General features: G+C 43.7%; 1 protein-coding gene across 1 annotated transcript in view; it reads right to left on the bottom strand.

Annotated features, from left to right (window-relative positions):
* Window positions 1-20,177, bottom strand: part of CTSE (cathepsin E) — a 190,480-nt gene that overhangs the window by 138,621 nt on the left and 31,682 nt on the right. Inside the window, exons 3-4 of the mRNA XM_089689651.1 lie at window positions 14,345-14,462; window positions 10,925-11,043 (exon numbers count right to left, since the gene is read on the bottom strand). Coding sequence (XP_089545777.1) covers window positions 10,925-11,043; window positions 14,345-14,462 — 237 coding nt within the window. The remainder of the gene's footprint in view (window positions 1-10,924; window positions 11,044-14,344; window positions 14,463-20,177) is intronic.

The raw sequence follows: 20,177 nt of genomic DNA, 5'->3' as shown, positions 1-20,177 counted from the left end.
ACAGTGTGTTAGATTGACTAACAATCTTTTCCCATAACTTCTTCCGGCTAGTTATTAGTTCACTTCTTAAAAGTTTCATAATTTTCCATCTTTTTCCATGTTGGTTTAACTGTTGTAGCCTCATGGAAGGTGGATTCGGGTAGACAGGATACAGTGGAATGATTACAGAGAGAGGCAGGGGGAGGAGTATACACAAATATGGTGAGAGAAAGAGCTCAGCTTAGACAGAAGGAGACAGCTTAAAGACACAGAGAAATCATAAAGTGATAGAAAGACAAATAAACCAAGCGCTAGGTGTCAGTAAAGGAAGGGATGGCTAGCACCTGACATAGGAAGTAAACCTCTAAAACTTCAAGTGGTACATAAACGATAAAATTATGCAGCGCTATAAAATTAAACATAAATGAGTAGATAACAAATAATAAAAAGTTCAGATATGATATGATAAGAAGCTTCTAGGTTATCATAACATGTTAACGTGACTTCTGTGATGTATCGGCATCTGAAAGACTGGAATGCTCGTGACTCTTGTGGTAATAAACTGAGAGTAGATTGCACTAACCAGATGCATATGCAAATGAAGCATGGAGTAATTAAGACCTACTCCTAGTACTCTGGATAGGTAGTTGTCATCTCAAAACTTGCCACTAGGTGTCATATCTCCCAGGACAGGCAAAGGCAGGAAATCCACAGACAACAGCAGCAGCCAATGGAGGTTTTACCCAGGATATCAGCCAGCAGATGGACAGGATATATGTATGTAGCCACCTTCAAAAAAGGCCCGGGCTCCAGAGTAAGAATATGTACACGGCCGTCCAGCAATGGCCATGCAATGAGTGAAGATATCTGGGGGGCCCCACTGACGCGTTTCGTGCACTGTGCACATTCTCAAAGGGGTTTTTTTGAAGGTGGCTACATACATATATCCTGTCCATTTGCTGGCTGATATCCAGGGTAATACCTCCATTGGCTGCTGCTGTTGTCTGTGGATTTCCTGCCTTTGCCTGTCCTGGGATATATGACACCTAGTGGCAAGTTTTGAGATGACAACTTCCTATCCAGTGACCTATTTCCAGAGTACTAGGAGTAGGTCTTAAATTCTCCATGCTTCATTTGCATATGCATCTGGTTAGTGCAATCTACTCTCAGTTTATTACCACAAGAGTCACGAGCATTCCAGTCTTTCAGATGCCGATACATCACAGAAGTCACGTTAACATGTTATGATAACCTAGAAGCTTCTTATCATATCATATCTGAACTTTTTATTATTTGTTATCTACTCATTTATGTTTAATTTTATAGCTTTGCTTATTTTTATCATTTAATCATAAAGTGATGGTCACAGAGAAATAATAATTAATTAAATAGTGTAACACAACAGGGTAGCATTTTGAACCCAAGCACCCCTATGCTAGGAGGTACCAGAGTGGATTAGAAATAGATATTCAAGACCTGTCGTATCTATATCCATATTAGAGCTAATTTGATGCTGGACAAAAATTTGCATGGTAGCAGACTGTAAACAGTACGTATTCAGAAATATGAATACTTATAAGAAACTGTATTTGGGACTTGGTCATAAACGTGGTGTCCTCTCAGCACCCACCCCCTAAACCGGATGATTGGTCAGATGGTCTCTGTCAACACCCCTTTGATACCACAGAAAAAGGGAATGTCAGTGCACCAAAACTGAGTGCAGGAGTTTTGGTTTGCTTTCAGAAAGTGCACCACACCTGCAATATATAACAGAAGTCTATGGCAAAGCGCAGATAACGCAGGAAAGTTGAAGATGCACTGCACTGCACCCGCAAAACAGGTAAACTTGCAGCACATCAGTGTGAAAGCAGCCTTATAGGAGCTCAGAACAGTAAGGGTTCATTCACATTTGCAGTTTGAGGGGTGGTAAAACTTTCATAGATAAGACTTGTTTTACCACCTTTGCCATAACTGCACCCCCTTTAGCTGCAGTGGCCAGGGGTGTACACATGTTGCAGCTGCAGCAGGAGTTATACACCTTGTCATGGTTGGTGGGTGTAGCACCTGCAAAGCATGACCAGTTCAAATGAATGAGGCCACTCTGCAAGTGCCCTGAAACCTTGTGCAATACAGCAAACAAGAGGTTAAAGCAGGCAGCTTTGTGTTGCTTTCTCACCCCTTTAACCCCTTGGATTCTGCAGAAGCATGCAGTTACAGGGTGCTTGCAGAGTGTGCCCATATACTTCAATGGATCATGACTGGCAGGCGGTAGCACCCACCAAAAGCAACAGGTGGTTTAATTCCTGCTGCTGCATGTGTGCACCTTTGACTGCTGCCTCAGCAGCTAAAGGGGGTAGGGATTGGGGGGTGGTAAAACCACAATTAAAGCTCAGGGTTTTACCCCCAACTTTACGTGTGAACAATTTCTAAGGGTGTCACTGCCGAATGCAACTTAGGGCTCATTCACAAGTGTAGCAGGCACCGCTGCTCCTCTGAAAAGCAATCCAAGTGTGTTTGACAGGTGGTGAGAAGGAGATCTGTTGCCTCTTCACCACCTGATATAAACCCTTGATTGATGTGCAATGCACGTGATTGCAACACAGTGGTACAGCAATTAAATGTTTAAAGTATAAGTTCACCTTTGGAACATTTTACGTTCCACCCGTTTTTAGGGTAGAACATGTAACATGTTCTATAGCCACAGCCATGCCTTCTGCCCCCTCTCTCTGACTGATAGCATGGGGAGTAGTTTCCCCATACTATCTGTAAGATTTGAAAACGGCGCAGCCATGCGGGTCTACGCCAACACGCCCGTGTCACTCATTCACAGCGTTCTGTGAATGAGTGTCTACAAGTCCTGACAGCCTTAGGGGCTGTGGGCTTGTAGTTTTCAATGAACTATACCAGGGCTTACAATTTTGAGTCTAGACCTACTAGTCAGGCACAAACCTTCCTCTCCACCAGGTGCCCCACCCAACCTTGCCCAGGTCCGCCTCCAACCCCACCCCTGGCTGACCCCAACCCTGCCCCTGGCCCACCCCAACTCCACCCCCAGCCCTGTCCCCAACCACGCCCCTTAAAGCTTAAGACATTACATTTTTCTTTAGAATAAAGAGTCCAAAATATAAAAAACTGAAATTATAACATAGCTTTATTATGCTAATTTAAACATAACAGCAATAGCTTAATAGCAATAGGGTACAATCAAAATATCAAGTTTTACAGATTTAATCGCTAGCCTACAGGGCACTTATACCCCTTTCCTGCCCAAGCCAATTTTCAGCTTTCAGCGCTATCACACTTTGAATGACAATTGCATGGTAATGCAACACTGTACCCATATGAAATTTTTATCATTTTTTGTGACAGATGAAGCTTTATTTTGATGGTATTTAATCACCTCAGGTTTTTTATTTTTTCTTAAACAAACCAAAAACCACTGACAATTTTGAAAAAAAAAAAAGTTTTTTCTTAGTTTTTGTTATAAAATTTTGTAAATAAGTGATTTTTCTCCTTCACTGATGTGTGCTAATGAGGCTGCAGTGATGGGCACTGATAGGCTGCACTGATGGACACCGATCGGTGGCACTGATGGGCACTGATGAGGCACTGATGGGCATCAGTGATGGGCACTGAAAGGCAGCACTCGTTCCCAAGCCTGCAACCCATGAAGAGCCTCTGTAATTAAGATGCAAATTATCCATAAAGGCAGTCAATCCTTTGAAATAACCTTTGGCTGTAGTATTTTCTAGCGCAAATGTACCCAAAAAATCCTCTTTGACGTCTTCTTCTAAAACATAACGGACATAAATGTTTGCATGTTCAGTACAGGTTCGATCTGTAGAGCCAACAATCATGATGCCAACAAAAGGTGACTTTTTAATATTTGCCACAAGACTTTCTCTGATTATTCTTGCAATGAAATGAATGAATTGTTTGCATTGAACATTACTTCCATATTTCTGCAGAACTGGCACATCTAGTTCGGCACTCAATGTTAATAAATCAGGGAAATCTAGAAATGGCTTTTCACATTTAGCTACATAATAAGCAATGTTAAACGTGTGTGCCATGTGCTGAAACATTGCTGTGTCCTATTTTCTGATACACATAGCTAAAGGTTTTTCTTCAGGGTTGTCTCTAGCCTTTGCCTTATCAATATTCTCTTTGTGTTTATTACATTTGTCATGTCACACAAAAGTTTCCCTTTTAAATGGAGCATTTACACCAGTTGCCCATTTTTCATCTGAAATTTGGGGAAACCGACTGCAAACTTTACATATAACTGTATCATTTTCCTTGGAGTAAGCAAGCCATGAAAACTGATCCAGCCAATGTGTACTAAAACAGCGTTTTTTCGCGGTCTTTCCAGCATCACCATAATTTGTCTTTTTAGTTATTACGGCAGTGGAAGTTTGTGGCAAACCACAACTAGCAACTGAATTAGCTATTGAATTATTCTCTTTTTCTATAGGGTTTGACTGGGACTCCACAATAGTAGGATGATCTTTTTCTGTAAAATACTAAATCTTAATTTGCTCTGCTTCATGTTGCAGTGTAAACAAGGAGACCAAAAAAATAAGGAAAAACTCACAGGCATGAGATATGGGTTGAATACTGGAAATTAGGACCATTTTTTTGTATTACGTGTCTGGGCTGCCACAGATGACTTAGGCTGAAGAAGATCCTCCATGACATGTGATCATGCTAGTTGCACTGTCAAGGCTTGGCTGTCTATAGGCCTTTCTGCTGGCTGAGCCTACTAAAAGCTGGTCTGCTGGCTGGCTTGATTGATGGCTGGCTTGATTGATGGCTGGCTGGCTTGATGGCTGGCTGGCTTGATGGCTGGCTGGTCTGATTGATGGCTGGTCTGATTGATGGCCTGATTAAAGTCTGGTCTGCTGGCTGGTCTGATTGATGGAAGGAATAAAGTCTGGTCTGCTGGCTGGTCTGATTGATGGCCTGCTTAAAAGGCTGGTCTGCTTGAAGGCAAATTAACAGCAGGTCATCTGAGCGGCAGTTCAGCTCAACGGCAGTTCAGATTAACTAGCTGCCGACCGCAGATGGCCGAATGACGGCTACACTGTGGCCGGCCAGTTCTGAGTGGACGTCATATGACGTCCTCCCAGAACGCGCTCTCCTGCGCGCCCTGATAGGCGGCACTGATAGACAGCACTAATGAGGTGTCACGGATAGGCGGCACTAATATGCAGCACTGATAGGAGGCACTGATAGGTGACACTGATTATGGGTACTGATAGACGGCACTGACTGGCATCACTGCTGGGCACTGACTGGCGGCACTGACTGGCACAACCCCTGGGCACTGACTGGTGGCACTGACTGGCAGCACTGCTGGGCTGCACTGGTGGGTGGCACTGGTGGGCAGCACTGGTGGGTGGGCACAGGTGGGTGGCACTGGTGGGCACAGGTGGGTGGGCACAGGTGGGTGACACTGCTGGGCACAGGTAGGTGGCACTTCTGGGCACAGGTAGGTGGCACTGCAGAGTGGCACAGCTGGGTGCACTGCTGGGCACAGGTGGGTGCACTGCTGGGCACAGGTGGGTGATCTGCTGGGCACGGGTAGGCGGAGCTAGTGGGAGCACTGCTGGGCACAGGTGGGCGGAACTTGCGGGTGGTACTGCTGGGCACCGATCATCAGGGCACTGATTATCAGTGCCCTGATGATCGGTGCTGATCCCCGCTCTGACAACTGCCGGTTCTCGGCAGTACTTTCCTCACGATCTGACAGTGTGAGGAAAGTGCAGCCGAGAACCGGCACTTGCATTTCCCTCTGATCAGCGTGTCATTGGACACCGCTGATCACGTGGCAAAAGGCCGCTGTGATTGGCCTTCTACCACATCACGTGATCAGCTGTGTCGGCTATCTGCGGTCGGCAGCTAGTTAAACAAGGCAGTTTAGATTAAATAAAGCAGTTCTTTTCAAAGGCAGTTCAGATTAAAGGCAATTCAGATCAAAGGCAGTTCAGAATTATGGCATTTCAGATCAAAGGCAGTTCAGTTCAACGGCAGATCAGCTCAAAGGCAGGTCAGCTCAACGGCAGGTCAGCTCAATGGCAGGTCAGATTAAACAAGGCAGTTCAGCTCAATGGCAGTTCAGATTAAACAAGGCAGTTCAGCTCAACAGCAGTTCAGATCAAAGGCAGTTCAGCTCAATGGCAGGTCAGATTAAACAAGGCAGTTCAGCTCAACAGCAGTTCACATTAAAGGCAGTTCAGATCAACAGCAGTTGTTCAGTCCAACAGCAGTTGTTCAGCCCAACGGCAGTTCAGATTAACGCCACTTCAGATTAAAGGCAGTTCAGATTAAAGACTGGCCTGATTGAAGGCTGGTCTGCTTGAAGGCTCCTCTGGTATCTTGGTGTGTCTGTTGGCTGGGCTGCCTTTCAGAAGCAGGGCGGAGCACAGCTGCTTGCTTGGTGGGTCTGTCCACGCATTACAATTGTGAGGGACCAATGGCGACCCTAGGAAAATAAACAAGGTGCATATAAAGATACCACAGTCAAAACTGGGAAGGCACTGATAATTTTCACCACTACCATATGAGGATGTGTTCCTATGCATAGTCAGCTACCAATTTTATTGAAAATATATATTTTTTTATTTGAAATTAAATTTGTAGCTGATTGTGCATATGTGTGTGGTGTTTTTTTTTTTTTTTTTTTTTTACTTTTTGAAATATTTAGGCCCCAGAGAGCAGCACTAAAATGGTGTGGTTGTTTTATTTTTATCGTTGTTGGTGTTTTTTTTTTTTTACTCTTTTCAAAATCATTTTGCCCCCAGAGCACACAAAATGTCATTTACCTTAAGCTGGCGGGTGTAGTGATGTGCACCGTTGGCGTGTCTTCTCTTCACGTGTCCCCCATGCCGGTGTAGAGGGGGCCTCTCTTCATGTTAACCATGGAGGTGTAGAGCGGGCCTCTCTTCATGTCCCCCACGGTGGTGTAGAGCTGGCCTCGTGTACCCCAAGGCGGTGGAGAGGTGGCCTCATGTCCTCTAAGGTGGTGTAGAGTGGGCCTCGTGTCCCCCAAGGCGGTGCAGAGCGGACCTATCCCCGAGTCCCCCGCGGCGGTGGAGAGCAGGTGTCTCCTCTCAGAGGAGGAGAGCGTACCTCTCCTGCACCTGTCCCCTCAGCGGCGCTGCCAGTGTAATGGTGTTGCCGAAGAGGAAGCCGAAAAATGGAAGTTGGAAACCGGAACTTCACAATGAGGCTTGGAGCGCAGGTGGAGCTGCTCCATCTGTGTTTGCCACACAAGGATTTCCCCTCGCATTTGGCGAGCGGCTTTTTTAAGCCCTGAACTATACCACAGTGCTGTGGAGCACTGTGGTAGTTCATTGAAGCTTCCTGTCAGAATATCTGCTTTCTCATACATTCCATATGGCAAGCAGATGCTCTGACAAGTCTGCAGGAGACCTGCGTGGTAACAGCAATCTACTGATCCTTGGTGCAATGCTTTACAAGCTCCTTTGGACAAAAATAATAAAAGCCAAATAATAAAAGTCCATCAAATTCCTAATTGTTCTATGTGCATATTTAGAAAAAATATCATCTATGGCAAGCACTGAAACAGCCCTGTCCACACATTTGACAACATTTCAGATAACTTTGAGATTTAGATAACTTTATCATAACCATGCCGACTCAAAAAAAGTCAAATTTGGTAAACGTTTAATTAACAATATCTTCAAAACAGACAGTGGTTGATTCACTAACCCATAATGCTGCAGATCCTGTCGATTGCCTTAGCAACGCTCACACTACAGTGCTGTGAGCACCATCGTATTTGCTGTTTCTTGTCTGTACAGTCTCCCTCATTTGGCAGACTTTCACATCAGAACCTTACTTTTCACATCTAAATCTCCCTTCACACAAGAGCACCCCTCCTTCACATCAAAGCCCACCTCAGATCAGTGTCCTCAGGAGCCCACCCTCACATCAGGAGCCTTCCTTCACATCAGAGTCTTCAGGACCTATTTATATCAAAACCCCCTTAAATCAGTGTTCTTGGAGCACCCTCAAATCAGTGTCCTCAGATACAACCCCCCCCACATCAGTTATCTCACAGCACCCCTCACATAAGTGTCCTAAGAGCCCCCCTCACATTAGAGTACTCAGAGCCATCTCACATCATTGTTCTACCCCATAATTAGTACAGCAGCAGCAGCATGGTAGATGATGAGAGGTGGAGCAGGTCAGAGAGGTGGACTTCCTTAATTTTCTGAATGCCAGTGGGCAATGCAAAATGCCGCTTGCCCTGGATTTGTGTCATAGATTCACATGGCATCATTAAGTAGAGAACTCTGGGAAATCAGGGATTGCACAATAAAATAAAGGTGCTTTGATCTGCTAATCTGGTCAGATGCTAGCAGAATTTTTTGTGCTGATCTAGTACACTCAAGAACCCCCCTTTCACTGTTCCTGTGCAGTTCCCCTTTAAGTGTGAGCCAGGGCACCTACCATACATACCATACCTTTAATACACCACTGCTGCATCCTCCAGTGGGAAGGCGACATGCCTTGCCAATCTTTGCAGTACTGCATCCACTTTAGGTGGAGAAATTCAGGCCTCGGAATCCACAGATCTTATCAGGTACAGCTTAGAAACCCAATTTTCAATGCAAACAGATTGGTCCAGCCTGGCCTACTCCTCTTCGATAGTCTCCTTAAGCCTAACATTAGTGAAATTGTTGACAGCACCTTTTTAAGAATGGGTAATATTTATGTAGAATAGTGCTAGGGGCTGGTTCCTCTCAGCCATTAGCTTCCTTTTCTGCTGTAACATATTGGGTCATCAGTGAAAACTCGCATGCAAAAGCTTTTAGAACTTCTTTTTCCAACCCAGGATCTTGCATCTCCATAGGAGACATACTTGCATGGACAACCAGATCCAAATTAGCTGCTAATGTCAAACTAGATTCACTCAAATTTACATACTGCTGCATATTCTGACTGCTTGTTGAATGAAAGAGTGCACTTCTTGGGATTCCAAATTCTTATCTGTTACTATCTCCTGCATAGAGGAACTGCAAAGGAGCTTTGCAGGTGTAGCAATTTTTCCACAGGCCCAACACATACAGTACATGCTTTAGTGTGACAGAGGAATGATTTCCCTGTAGTGTCCTACATTTATTCACATTGCAATGTTTATTGACCTGAAGCTTTCATGAGAACACCCAATTGTTTGATAATGATAAAACCTACTGGCTCCCAGATAACTACCTGAACTCTCTGGTGTCCAAGCCAATTGCCTAGTTTTATATTTTATGGCAAGACTTATTTACATTCCAGGATACAAGTAAAAAAGGCTTTAAATAGCCAGTAAAACAAAAGCACATTTCTTCCTCCTCATCTCCCTATGGGTTTCAACAGGAGGGGAGGAGGGAAAGAGTGAACAGATGCCAACCAAGAACTGTCAATTGGTCCTGCCCAGCATCCTCCCCCAACATTAAGCAGCCTTAACCTGTCCCTCCCCCCCCATCACCAAGCAACCATCCAAAAATCAGAAGTTGCATGCATGCACCCAACTGACATGAGACCAGGGGCATATCTGCTGTGAGGCAAAGAAGGCGTTTGCTATGAATTCCATTTTACAGGGGGATGGTGCCACCCCCAGGTAGAAGGGACACAGTGTGTGTGAGCAGCAGAGCCACCATCGGGGGGGACAGCAGAGCTGACAAAAAAGTAGGGGCCAGGGGACTGGCTGCAAAGGAGGGTGGAGTGGTGGGTGGATCCCCATGTGCACAGGGAGCGGTCGAGGGCCAAGGCCTGCTGTCAGTGTGCGCCGGGCTGTGTAGGGTGGGTGAGGCCAGGAAGTGCCAGCATGGGGCCTGTGGAGGAGGAGGAAGAAGAAGAGGATGAGGTCAGGGTGGAGGAAATCCCCCCTCTTTTTTGCAGCTGCTGCCAGAGATCCGCTCAGCTATCACTCCTGGCACCATTTGGAGGAGCCACTGCTGGATAGGTAAGAGCTTGGAGGACTGGTGCTTTCCCACTCCTGTCACGTTACCCTGTCACACCGCCTCCCACCTATCCTGCTTCCCCCCATCATGCTGCCTCCCTCATTGCCCACTGCCCCCACCTGTTCTGCTGCCCCCTCCTATCCTGTGCCCCCCTTCTGTCCTGCTGCCCTCCTGTCTCTCTGCCCCCATCACGCTACCCCCCTTCTGTCTCACTGCCTTCTCCTGTTCTGCAAGCCCCCCAGTCACACTGTCCCCTCCTGTCCCACTGCCTCCCGTCATGTTGCCCCCCTTCTGTCCTGAAGGGGTGGATCCTATACAGGAAGGGGTAGAACAAATTTGAAACAGGGGGCGCCCAATTTTAGCCTTGCCTTGGGAAGCACAAAACCAAAATACACCACTGAATGAGACCCAAGAGGAGGAGGCTTGAAGGGGAAAAGAAGTAAGCACACCTAGAAACAAACTGAAAAATGAGTCAGAAATAAAAAACAGGAGACAAAACATCACACGTCCCCACAAAACCCCATCCCATCATTAAGGAAATATATTCTCCACAGTACAGCCATTCACCTGATACAATGACTATCCAAGCACTTGTCCTCCTGACCAAAATGAAGGAAATACCATGAAGGGGGCAATTTCAGTTTTTTATGAGCTAGGAAAGCATTGTCCTGAGCATTGTCAAGAGGCATGGGCATCTGAAATGAGGAGGCCAGGAAATCGTTTTGTTCTGCCCAAAGGAGGGGGAAGCTCACACAGGCTTATTTTAAAAATTCAGATTTTCAGTAAGTTCAGTAGAAATATGCATTTATCAACATATGCTTATTCGAATTGCCAAAGTTTGTGGCAGGTTTATGTTAGGAACTGTTGCAGTTTGCATTGCAGAAAATGGCACTTGGGTTCCTTTTCCACTAGTTCTTTTCAACATTAATGGTTATTTTGTGCAAGTATTTATTGTGGATTAAACTTACAATAACTTGATCAATTCCTAATATGCCTGTTAAGTTTCCAGTCCCATACTGAATAAAGAATGGTTCACCATTGGAAACATAGGTGGTAGATTTGCTTGGTTGGTACCTGTTGTGTTTCACTGCATAAAAGAGAAAAACAGTTACTGGTTGCAGTATGAATAGTACATGGATTTTAGTTACAGGCCAACAGTCATATCTTTCTAGTTAACTCTATCTTACAGTGCATCCAGAAAGTATTTACAGCGCTTAAACTTTTGCCACATGTTGTTATGTTACAGCCTTATTCCAAAATAGATTAAATTCATTTTTTTCATCAACATTCTACAAACAATACCTCATAATGTCAACGTGAAAGAAGTTCGTTATGAAATCTTTGCAATTTATTAAAAATAAAAAATGAAAAAAAAAAACACATGTACATAAGTATTCACAGCCTTTGCTCAATACTTTGTTGAAGTACCTTTAGCACCAATTACAGCCTCAAGTTGTTTTGAGTATGATGCTACAAGCTTGGCGCATCTATTTTTGACCAATTTAATCCATTTTGGAATATGGCTGTAAATGTGGCAAAAGTTAAGCGCTTTGAATACTTTCTGCATGCACTATATTTTCCTGTGTGGAAATAAACATAGATTAAAAGGTTACTCAGTGTCAGGAACTACAATGAAGCTAGAATTTCAAAAAAACAATGGTGTATTGCTTGTTGATCAGTTTCTACTAAGCACTGCAAAAATGGTAGCTCGAGAGTTTGAGGGAATTGGGAGTTGATGAAAACATGCATGCTTTGAGGCAAATATGGAAGGTGGAAGCATACAGTATATTGGAGGTGAGAATGGATCAAGGGAAAGACACTGGATGCATGTACTAGAGGTATCAATAATTGGTTTGTCTTTTGCACACCATATACAGTACATATAGCAAAACAGAATAATATGCAGGGTGTTAAAAATTCATAAGGATGCAATCACTCAAACATTATAATGGTGAATGAACACACACACGTAAAAAAATAGAATGCAAAATATTTTTAGCACAAAACTGAGCAGGTTGAGATATAAAATGACTAAGTAGTCATATCATTGGTACAGTAATAAGGAAGAATATTACACACCCAAAGAGTTGACATCACACTTAATTTTTTTCTGATTGTATGGTATTCCCATTTTGCTGCCTGTATCTTCATGTCCAGGCTATTTCTGCATATATGTATTCCGTACTGCATTTTGGACTCTGATTCATCGTCATTGCACTCTGGGAGTTGTGGTCCCAGCCAGAAGGAACTCTATTTCTAACCAGAGCCATTAAACCACAAAAGCCAGCTTGTCTTAAGTCTGGCGATCGTCATATATATATTAGAAGGCCAAAGAAACTACAAGGCAGTCTGGGAGAGAGACACTGTTGTATGGAGAAGGGAAGGTTCTATCAGAGGGAGAGATACAGGGAAACACTGTGCATTAAATGAGAGACAGTGTCTGTCAGTTCCGGAGAAATGAGGCAGCTGCTGTAATCTGCCAAATCCAGTCTGTGTCCAGGCTGCTGTCTGCTGGAACTGGGGATCATCCTGAGGCCTAGTACCATAGCCGCCTGAGATTCAGACCTGCTGATCCCTGCTGTGACCCAGACAAGCCTAGCTAAGGGAGCTGCTGTACTACAGAGCTTCCACTGTCTGATCATTGCAGAAGCTCATGTAGAATTGTTTTCACCTTAAAAGGGGTCCCCAGTTCATCACTAAAGGAGACCTTCTACTACAAATATCTTGGAGTCAGTGAGTGGACATTAACCCTTTGCGACATATTGACTGGCTCTGTATTGATATAATTGGAAAGTCTTGCTGCACTATCCCTCTTAAAGGCACCCCCTATCATCCATAAAAGTTCTGCCCCCCTATCATCCACAAACTCTATGCATCAGTCCTGTTGCTCAGAACTGTGTCCCTGAACCTCTGAGAGATATCTAATATTATACCTCTGATAATAAACCCCTTGCTGGATACTTCACCACTCAGTACCCTTAGGAAATCAGTGTTCTATAACTGTTTCCCTGTTGCAGAAATTATTGCCTCTAGTGCTCAAACTTCCTCTTCACCATAAGTGACTCTAGGTGACTTAGTCATTATTCTATTGATAACAAATTCACCATCACCTTATGTTGATCATTTCCAGTGAGAAAAGCTACAGTTTATGCAACCTTACCGGAACCTAAGGAGGCACTCCTACTACACTGTTTGATATTTTAAACTGTATATGTCAACAAAATGTTCCACACTGTGATTTTCTGTCATTTTTCAGTACTCATATTCTCAATATTTTTTGTCATTATACTCCAAGGTCTCGAGTGTCATTTCAGGGTGACCCTGAGTCACTAGCCAATAGTTATCAATCTGTGTCTCTGGATGTGTATACCTGAGGTGTTAGAGGTACATACATCTTTGTAGAGGTCAACGTAAGAACAGCGGACCCAATACAACCAGTGGCTCCTGGGGGGGGATGGGGTAACGCTACATCTTTATTTATGGACTTATGGAGACAGCAATGAGTTTGCTGGAGTGCAGTCAGTGGAAAAAGACAGCAATAATGAAAGGATGAGTAGTGTCTAGGAAAGTGACCATTTGGGGTAGATATTCAATGCCAGCCAAAAATGTTTTAGATTGAGCAGCTAAGGCTTAAAGTGTGAGTTCACCTTTTCAGAAAAAATAAAAAGGTGAACACTCTACACCCTCCCCACCCCCTTCTCACAAATGCACTTGTTTGGAAAACTATTGTTCCATCAGCACTACAACCAATTGGCTGCAGTGCTGATCACTGTATTCTAACAATAGAGGAGTCCCCTCTGTCTGAATACAATAACACAATGGGAAGGATCCATCTCCCTTGTGTTAATGAGGGAATCCATTCAGTTTTTTTTTTTTTCGGTCAACCTGCTGGCTGATTAAAAAAAACAATCTATGCATTGCCACCTTTGGGGGTTAATTTATAAAGAACCTGCACAGCCATTTTCCCAGTGAAAATGCATATGTGCTCATTCTGTGTGAAAAGGGCAAAAAGCAAATGTAAATGGGCTATATTCTGTGTTGTTTGAATGAAAAATTGTTGTTATAAAATAGAAAATATTGCATTTTGTTACTTGGTGGTACAAAGTATTATAGAAAATACCTCTGATACTTGTCTTCATCTAATGGCCAAATGTGATGTTACATTTGAACAACACAGGATATAGCCTGTTTCCATTTGTTTTTTTCCCATTCGCACAGAACAAATGTATATGCACTTTTACCGAGCAAACGGCTATGTGAATTCTTTATAAATTAACCCCTTGGGATTCTGAAAATAGGCATAGTTGGTATGTTAACATTAAAAAAAAGATTCAGAACCCTGGAAAAAGGAAGTTGATACAAAGTCATATGAAGAAAAGGTTTCTTACTGCATGCTTGACTTGTACAATATATAGATGGCACCCACAAGTTTGAAGACCCAGTGTCAAAGATCACAGTAAATTGTTGAGGAGGTGTACCAATAGAAATCTGCCCAAAATATTCCACCTACAAAATAAAAAGGGAATTTATTAAGACAGAGATTACTATAGAGTGATTTAAAAAATGAATTTACATTAAATCAAGCCCGACAAAAAAGTAATTAATGCTTTGCCAAGGCATCCTTAATTATGGCAATCACCCATACAATTTAAGAAAATGAACTGTTTTATTTTTAATTTATGGATTCAGTTTAATGCATTTGTTTTTTTCTCACATGCAATGGTTGATAAGAATACAAGAGACTCCACCCTTTGTGATCTTTAAAGTATAGATATTTAAGCTGATGTTGAATAACTTTGGCAAATGTTTATCATCCAACTGGAACCTATAGTTCCACAATACTGCATGTGAAAGAACCTTCCTTAATTTTGGCCTTGTGAGCACATATCATTCTGTGTACTGGCTGCTGCACCAAAGTACTGTATTGATTTATACATTTGATTATCTGAACTCTCATTCTGGCTTCCCAAACATCTAGTTAGCTTTCATAGATTTTTTTGGCCTTGTGTCTATCCTCTTTGGTTGCATACTGTAAATATTGTTATACATTTGTAGCAGAGTGCCCCTTGACTCACCACGCTCGGAAGCAGATGCAGGCTACTTTTACTTCCTTTACCAAAATCAATTGGGTTCCCACAATCCCCAGGACTTCCACAAGCCCCTGGGTTTCTGAACATGCCAGGTACTGTTTCCTGGTTTTGCACCATCTGCAGCTCGGAGAGACTGCACCTGATGAGGCAGGTGGTATGGCATGTGATATACAGGCAGATACCAGGCTAAGGGCTCCTCCAGCTGCTCACATTTTAGTACAAGCCCAGAGATTTTTCCATTTGTTCACCCGTGTACCCAGACCTACCATGGACTTCACTGTGAGACATGCTGTTGCAGAGGCTAAGTGCATGTAGCAGTGTATGAAATAGTGATATTCTCTAGTATCTGTGGCTACAAAAAGCAAATACAAAATTTTCTGCTCTTATCCTAAGGCTAGGCTTACATCTGTGCAGACGTGCGGGCCACAGTTTCCACAGGCACGGCAGCCCACTCGCACAGGTGTGAACCTAGCCTAAATCCCCCTCAACCCAAACTGCTGTATACATATCTAAATTATTTTAAATAACTTTACATCTAAATAGCATACAGAGCTACTCCCCCATCAAAAAACCCTATTAATTCATACCATAACAAATAATCTATACAAATAAAAAGAAGTGCATTAAATCAATACATTAATGCATGAATAAATATATAAAACATCAAAATAATTCATGACAAAAATGCTGTGCGAATCAATAAAAGTGCATCAAATCAACATATCAGCCAACAATCAATAAATTTCTCTTGTGATTCAACACACTTTGCCTAGTGTGCTATGAAAAACATATTGTATCCCATAATTTTAAAGTACTGAATATATGAACCCTTATCTTGTATATCAACCCATTCCTATTAAAAGGCAAAATGTTTGTACACTTTTGTTAAGCAGCAGCTAAGGAGCTATTATTACTGGAGGTGGTGGAACACCAGTCAGGAACATTCCCAGCGGCAGGTATGTTCTACGAGAGAGGCAGAGGTTGGCTGGGTGAGTAATGCTTTGTGTGGGACAATTTGTTTGGGGAACCGTGTGGGTGCTGGCATTGGGGGACTGGAAGTACAGAGAAACTTCGGAGTCCACCCGTCTGGGGTTTACTCCTGTGTTAGTCTCCTGCCGAAAGGGGAGATATGTGAAGGGAGTCACTTTGGGAGGGGGGGCCCATGGAACACAGCTCACTTTGCTCAGCTCCCCATATCCCTCTTATGTGTAAGTCACCCTGTGCCTGTTAGGGGTACAGGGTGGAATGTCCTGATATTGTGTAGACATGTATAGGTGGGGTTGTTCATTGTTTACTGCCATGTGGTGCCATTGGTCTATTGTGTCTCTTGCTTGGGAGAAAACTATTATGGGATGTATGTGTTTGTGTATTGGCTTGGTGGGGGGTGTCTGTGATGTGTCTCTGGTTGCTAGATTTGTTTGCCCCGCCCTGTGTCCATATGCAGGGAGGTGGGTTGTTCTCTTGAATGTTTATATCTTGTGTCTGTGTTAAAATAAAGCAGTCAATTTCCTTGTTTCCTTCAAGTCTGGTCCTGTCTAGTCTTGTATGGTCAGCGGTGGTGTCCGTGGTCGGTGTTTGGACAGGGAAGCGGGAGTCTAACAGAAATACCCAAGTGCAGTCAGGGTCCGGTTCTGTTACACTATATATATATATATATATATACATATACACAGTGTATATATATATATATAATATATATATATGTCATGAGAAAGATGGACTGAGCTTCATCGAAATGTTGACAATAAAAACACTGCTAGTTTTGATCTTCCTCCTCTGCAAGACCTTTGAGTGCCTCTCTCTCTCTCTCTGTATGTATATATATATATATATATATATATATATATATATATTTCCTGGCACAAGCATGACAGCATACATGCATGGTACAAGCTCCGCTTCCTGCTCAATCACAGGACCCGCTATACTACTAATCAGGCCTCAGAATTTCCACTCACCTGCTTGTATTTGGCAAGTGGAAATAATGTGGGGGTAAGGGCCAGATCGATCAGACAGCCAATTGATATGCAGCTGGGTGCTGGCGCCAGGGGCGGACTAAGCATTTGGGCATTCAGGCACTCATACATTGCCCAAGGGCCCAGGGTCCATAGGGGGCCCTTTGACAGGCTCCTGGAAGAATGGGGCGGACAGCAGGGTGGATTGTGTAAGCAAGCTCCGGGTCCGGTCTGGTGAGAGGAGATAGAGACTGACAGAGCCTGAGGAATTGGACACTTCTTGGACTGGTGAGAACTCAGGGTGTAACAATGGGAGGAAGGGGGAAGAACTATCTGTATCCGGAGTGCTGCAAACTGGAGTGTGACAGGCTGAGAAAGCCTGAGGGGAGATGTGTGTGTGTGTCTGTAGGCTGGGGCACTGTATTCACTTTATGTAGTAGGAGCGCCCTGTGTATGTTCTGAGGGGCGCATTATACCATAATGGAGACCTTGTGTTCTAAGAGGGGGGTTGTGTGCTCATTATAACCTCAAATTATGGGGGGACGGTGCCATAACTGTGAGTAGCAGACATACTAATCAACTCCCCTTCCCCTCCTCGTCTCTCCACCTCCTCTCTTTTTCTCTCACCCACCCTCTCTTTTTCTCTCACCCCCTCTCTCTCACCTCCGTCTCTTTTTCATTCACTCCCCTCCACATGGCTGGGGGGGTGAAGAGGGGGGAAGGGGGGTAGAGGACATGGCTATAGGAGGGGAGGGGTGTGTGAAGAGGGGTATATATTTATTTTTGTAACTTTATTCTGCATAAAACATTTAACAGTGTCATGTAATGAGATAATTTACAAGGGAATGTTTAGGGATGGAATTGGGGGGTGGGGCAACTGGTGGCGAGTAATTCAGGCTAGTAGCTCAGGACTTGAAATTTTGAGCCCTGTATAAATATTAGTCACCTCCCAAAAGACAGCATTCTCCTTTTTTCCTCACTACTCTGCTGGTTATAGTACTGATTAAAGCAGAGTTTTTGCCCTTATCTTGCCAGATTCATCTGGCCCATCCACACAGGTTCAGCCTTTCCTGTGGCAAAGTTCCATCTGTACAGGCTGTAAACCTCCTAAATGCCTAAATGTGGCTGTGGCTGCTGGTAGTGGGACTGATCTCTGACCTGATCTCCTGGTAATGGGTCTGGTCTGTAAGTAGGGAGCAGGTTTGCACACTATGCGGTGCATGCATGTGTTGTCAGAAGCTTTAGGAGCTATTTGGCAGTGGTTCCCTTGCTCAGTCTGTCGGGAGGGTGCCTGTACTATTGATGGAACTGCTGCCCGCATCCAAGATGGTGCCCTCAAGACTTCTAGAAGCCCAGATGACCGCACATGCGTGGTTTAGGCAACAGGTGTCTGAGGATTAGCTGGGATGCCCCTCTCCCCTTAACTTTATTAGGGTGTGAAACGCCAGGGATGCTGCACATGGACAAGGAGGAGAAACTGCACAGAGTGCCAGGCAAACTTGTGTATGATGTAATCCCACACTGGTTTGGTGTTTGTGCAAGAGTACACTGCCTTGTCAAGTGCCTTGTCCAGATTAACCTTTTGCAGGTAGGTTTTTCCTCTGTTGCTTATTGTGTTGAATTTGATATGTGTATATATATATATACACATATATATTGAATTGATATATTTGATTTGAGATATATATATATATATATATATATACAAACACACAGTATATGTGTACTGATTTCCCCAGACTGTTTGTCTTGGAGACAGACATTAAGTTTCTTGAAGTTTGAGGAGCTACAGTTGCAAGAAAAAGTATGTGAACCCCTTGGGATTATGTGGAGTTTTGCATGAATTGGGCATAAAATGTGCTCTGAACATCATCTAAGTCACAGCAATAGAAGAACACAGTCTGCTGAACATAATACTACACAAACATTAGATGTTGCCATGGTTTAATTGCACATAACATGTAAACATTCACAGTGCAGGGAGGAAAAAGTATGTGAACCTTTGGATTTAATAACTGGTTGACCCTCCTTTGGCAGCAATAACCTCAACCAAACGTTTCCTGTAGTTGAAGATCAGACCTGCACAACGATCTGGAGTAATTTTAGACCACTCCTCTTCACAAAACTGTTTCAGTGTAGCAATATTCTTGGGATGTCTGGTGTGAATCGCTCTCTTAAGGTCATGCCACAGCATTTCAATCGGGTTGAGGTCAGGACTCTGACTGGGCCACTCCAGAAGGCGTATTCTGTGCTGTTGCAGCCATTGTTTTGTTGAATTACTTGTATGCTTTGGGTCATTGTCCTGTTGTATCACCCATCCTCTGCGGAGCTTCAGTTGGCGGACAGATGGTCGTACGTTTTCCTACAAAATGTCTTGATAAACTCTGGAATTCATTTTCCCATCAATGACAACAATCCGTCCAGGTCCTGAGGCAGCAAAGCAGCCCCAAACCATGATGCTCCCTCCGCCATGTTTTACAGTGGGGATGAGGTTTTGATGTTGGTGTGCTGTGCCTTTTTTTCTCCACACATAGTGTTGTGTGTTCTTCCCAAACAACTCAATCTTGGTTTCATCTGTCCACAGTATATTTTGCCATTAGTGCTGTGGAACATCCAGGTGCTCTTTTGCAAACTTCAAACGTGCTGCAATATTCTTTTTGGACAGCAATGGCTTCCTCCGTGGTGTCCTCCCATGTACTCCATTCTTGTGTAATGTTTTCCTTATTGTAGATGTGTCAACAAAAATGTTAGCATGTGCCAGAGATTTCTGTAGGTCTTTAGTTGACACTCTGAGATTCTTCTTTACCTCATGCAGCATTCTGCGCTGTGCTCTTGCAGTCATTTTTACAGGACGACCAAGCCTAGGGAGAGTAGCAACCGTGCTAAACTTTCTCCATTTGTAGACAGTCTGTCTTACTGTGGACACATGAACATCAAGGCTTTTGGAGATACTTTTGTAACCCTTTCCAGCTTCATGCAAGTCAACAATTCTTGATCGTAGGTCTTCTGAGAGCTCTTTTCTGCGAGGCATGGTTCACATCAGACAGTGCTTCTTGAAACCAGTAAACCCAAAACAGGTGTGTGTTTTTTAAGGGCAGGACAGCTGTCAGCAACACATCCAATATCATCACACTGATTTGAGTCAAAGTTGGCTCACTCCTGGCTCCAATTAGCTC

Source organism: Staurois parvus, unplaced genomic scaffold, assembly GCF_062004578.1.
Source record: "Staurois parvus isolate SC_StPar_1 unplaced genomic scaffold, SC_StPar_1.0 ptg000488l, whole genome shotgun sequence".
NCBI classification, from domain to species: Eukaryota; Metazoa; Chordata; class Amphibia; order Anura; family Ranidae; genus Staurois; species Staurois parvus.
The sequence above is the reverse complement of the archived record's forward strand: the minus strand, read 5'-3'. Positions and strand labels throughout refer to the sequence as shown.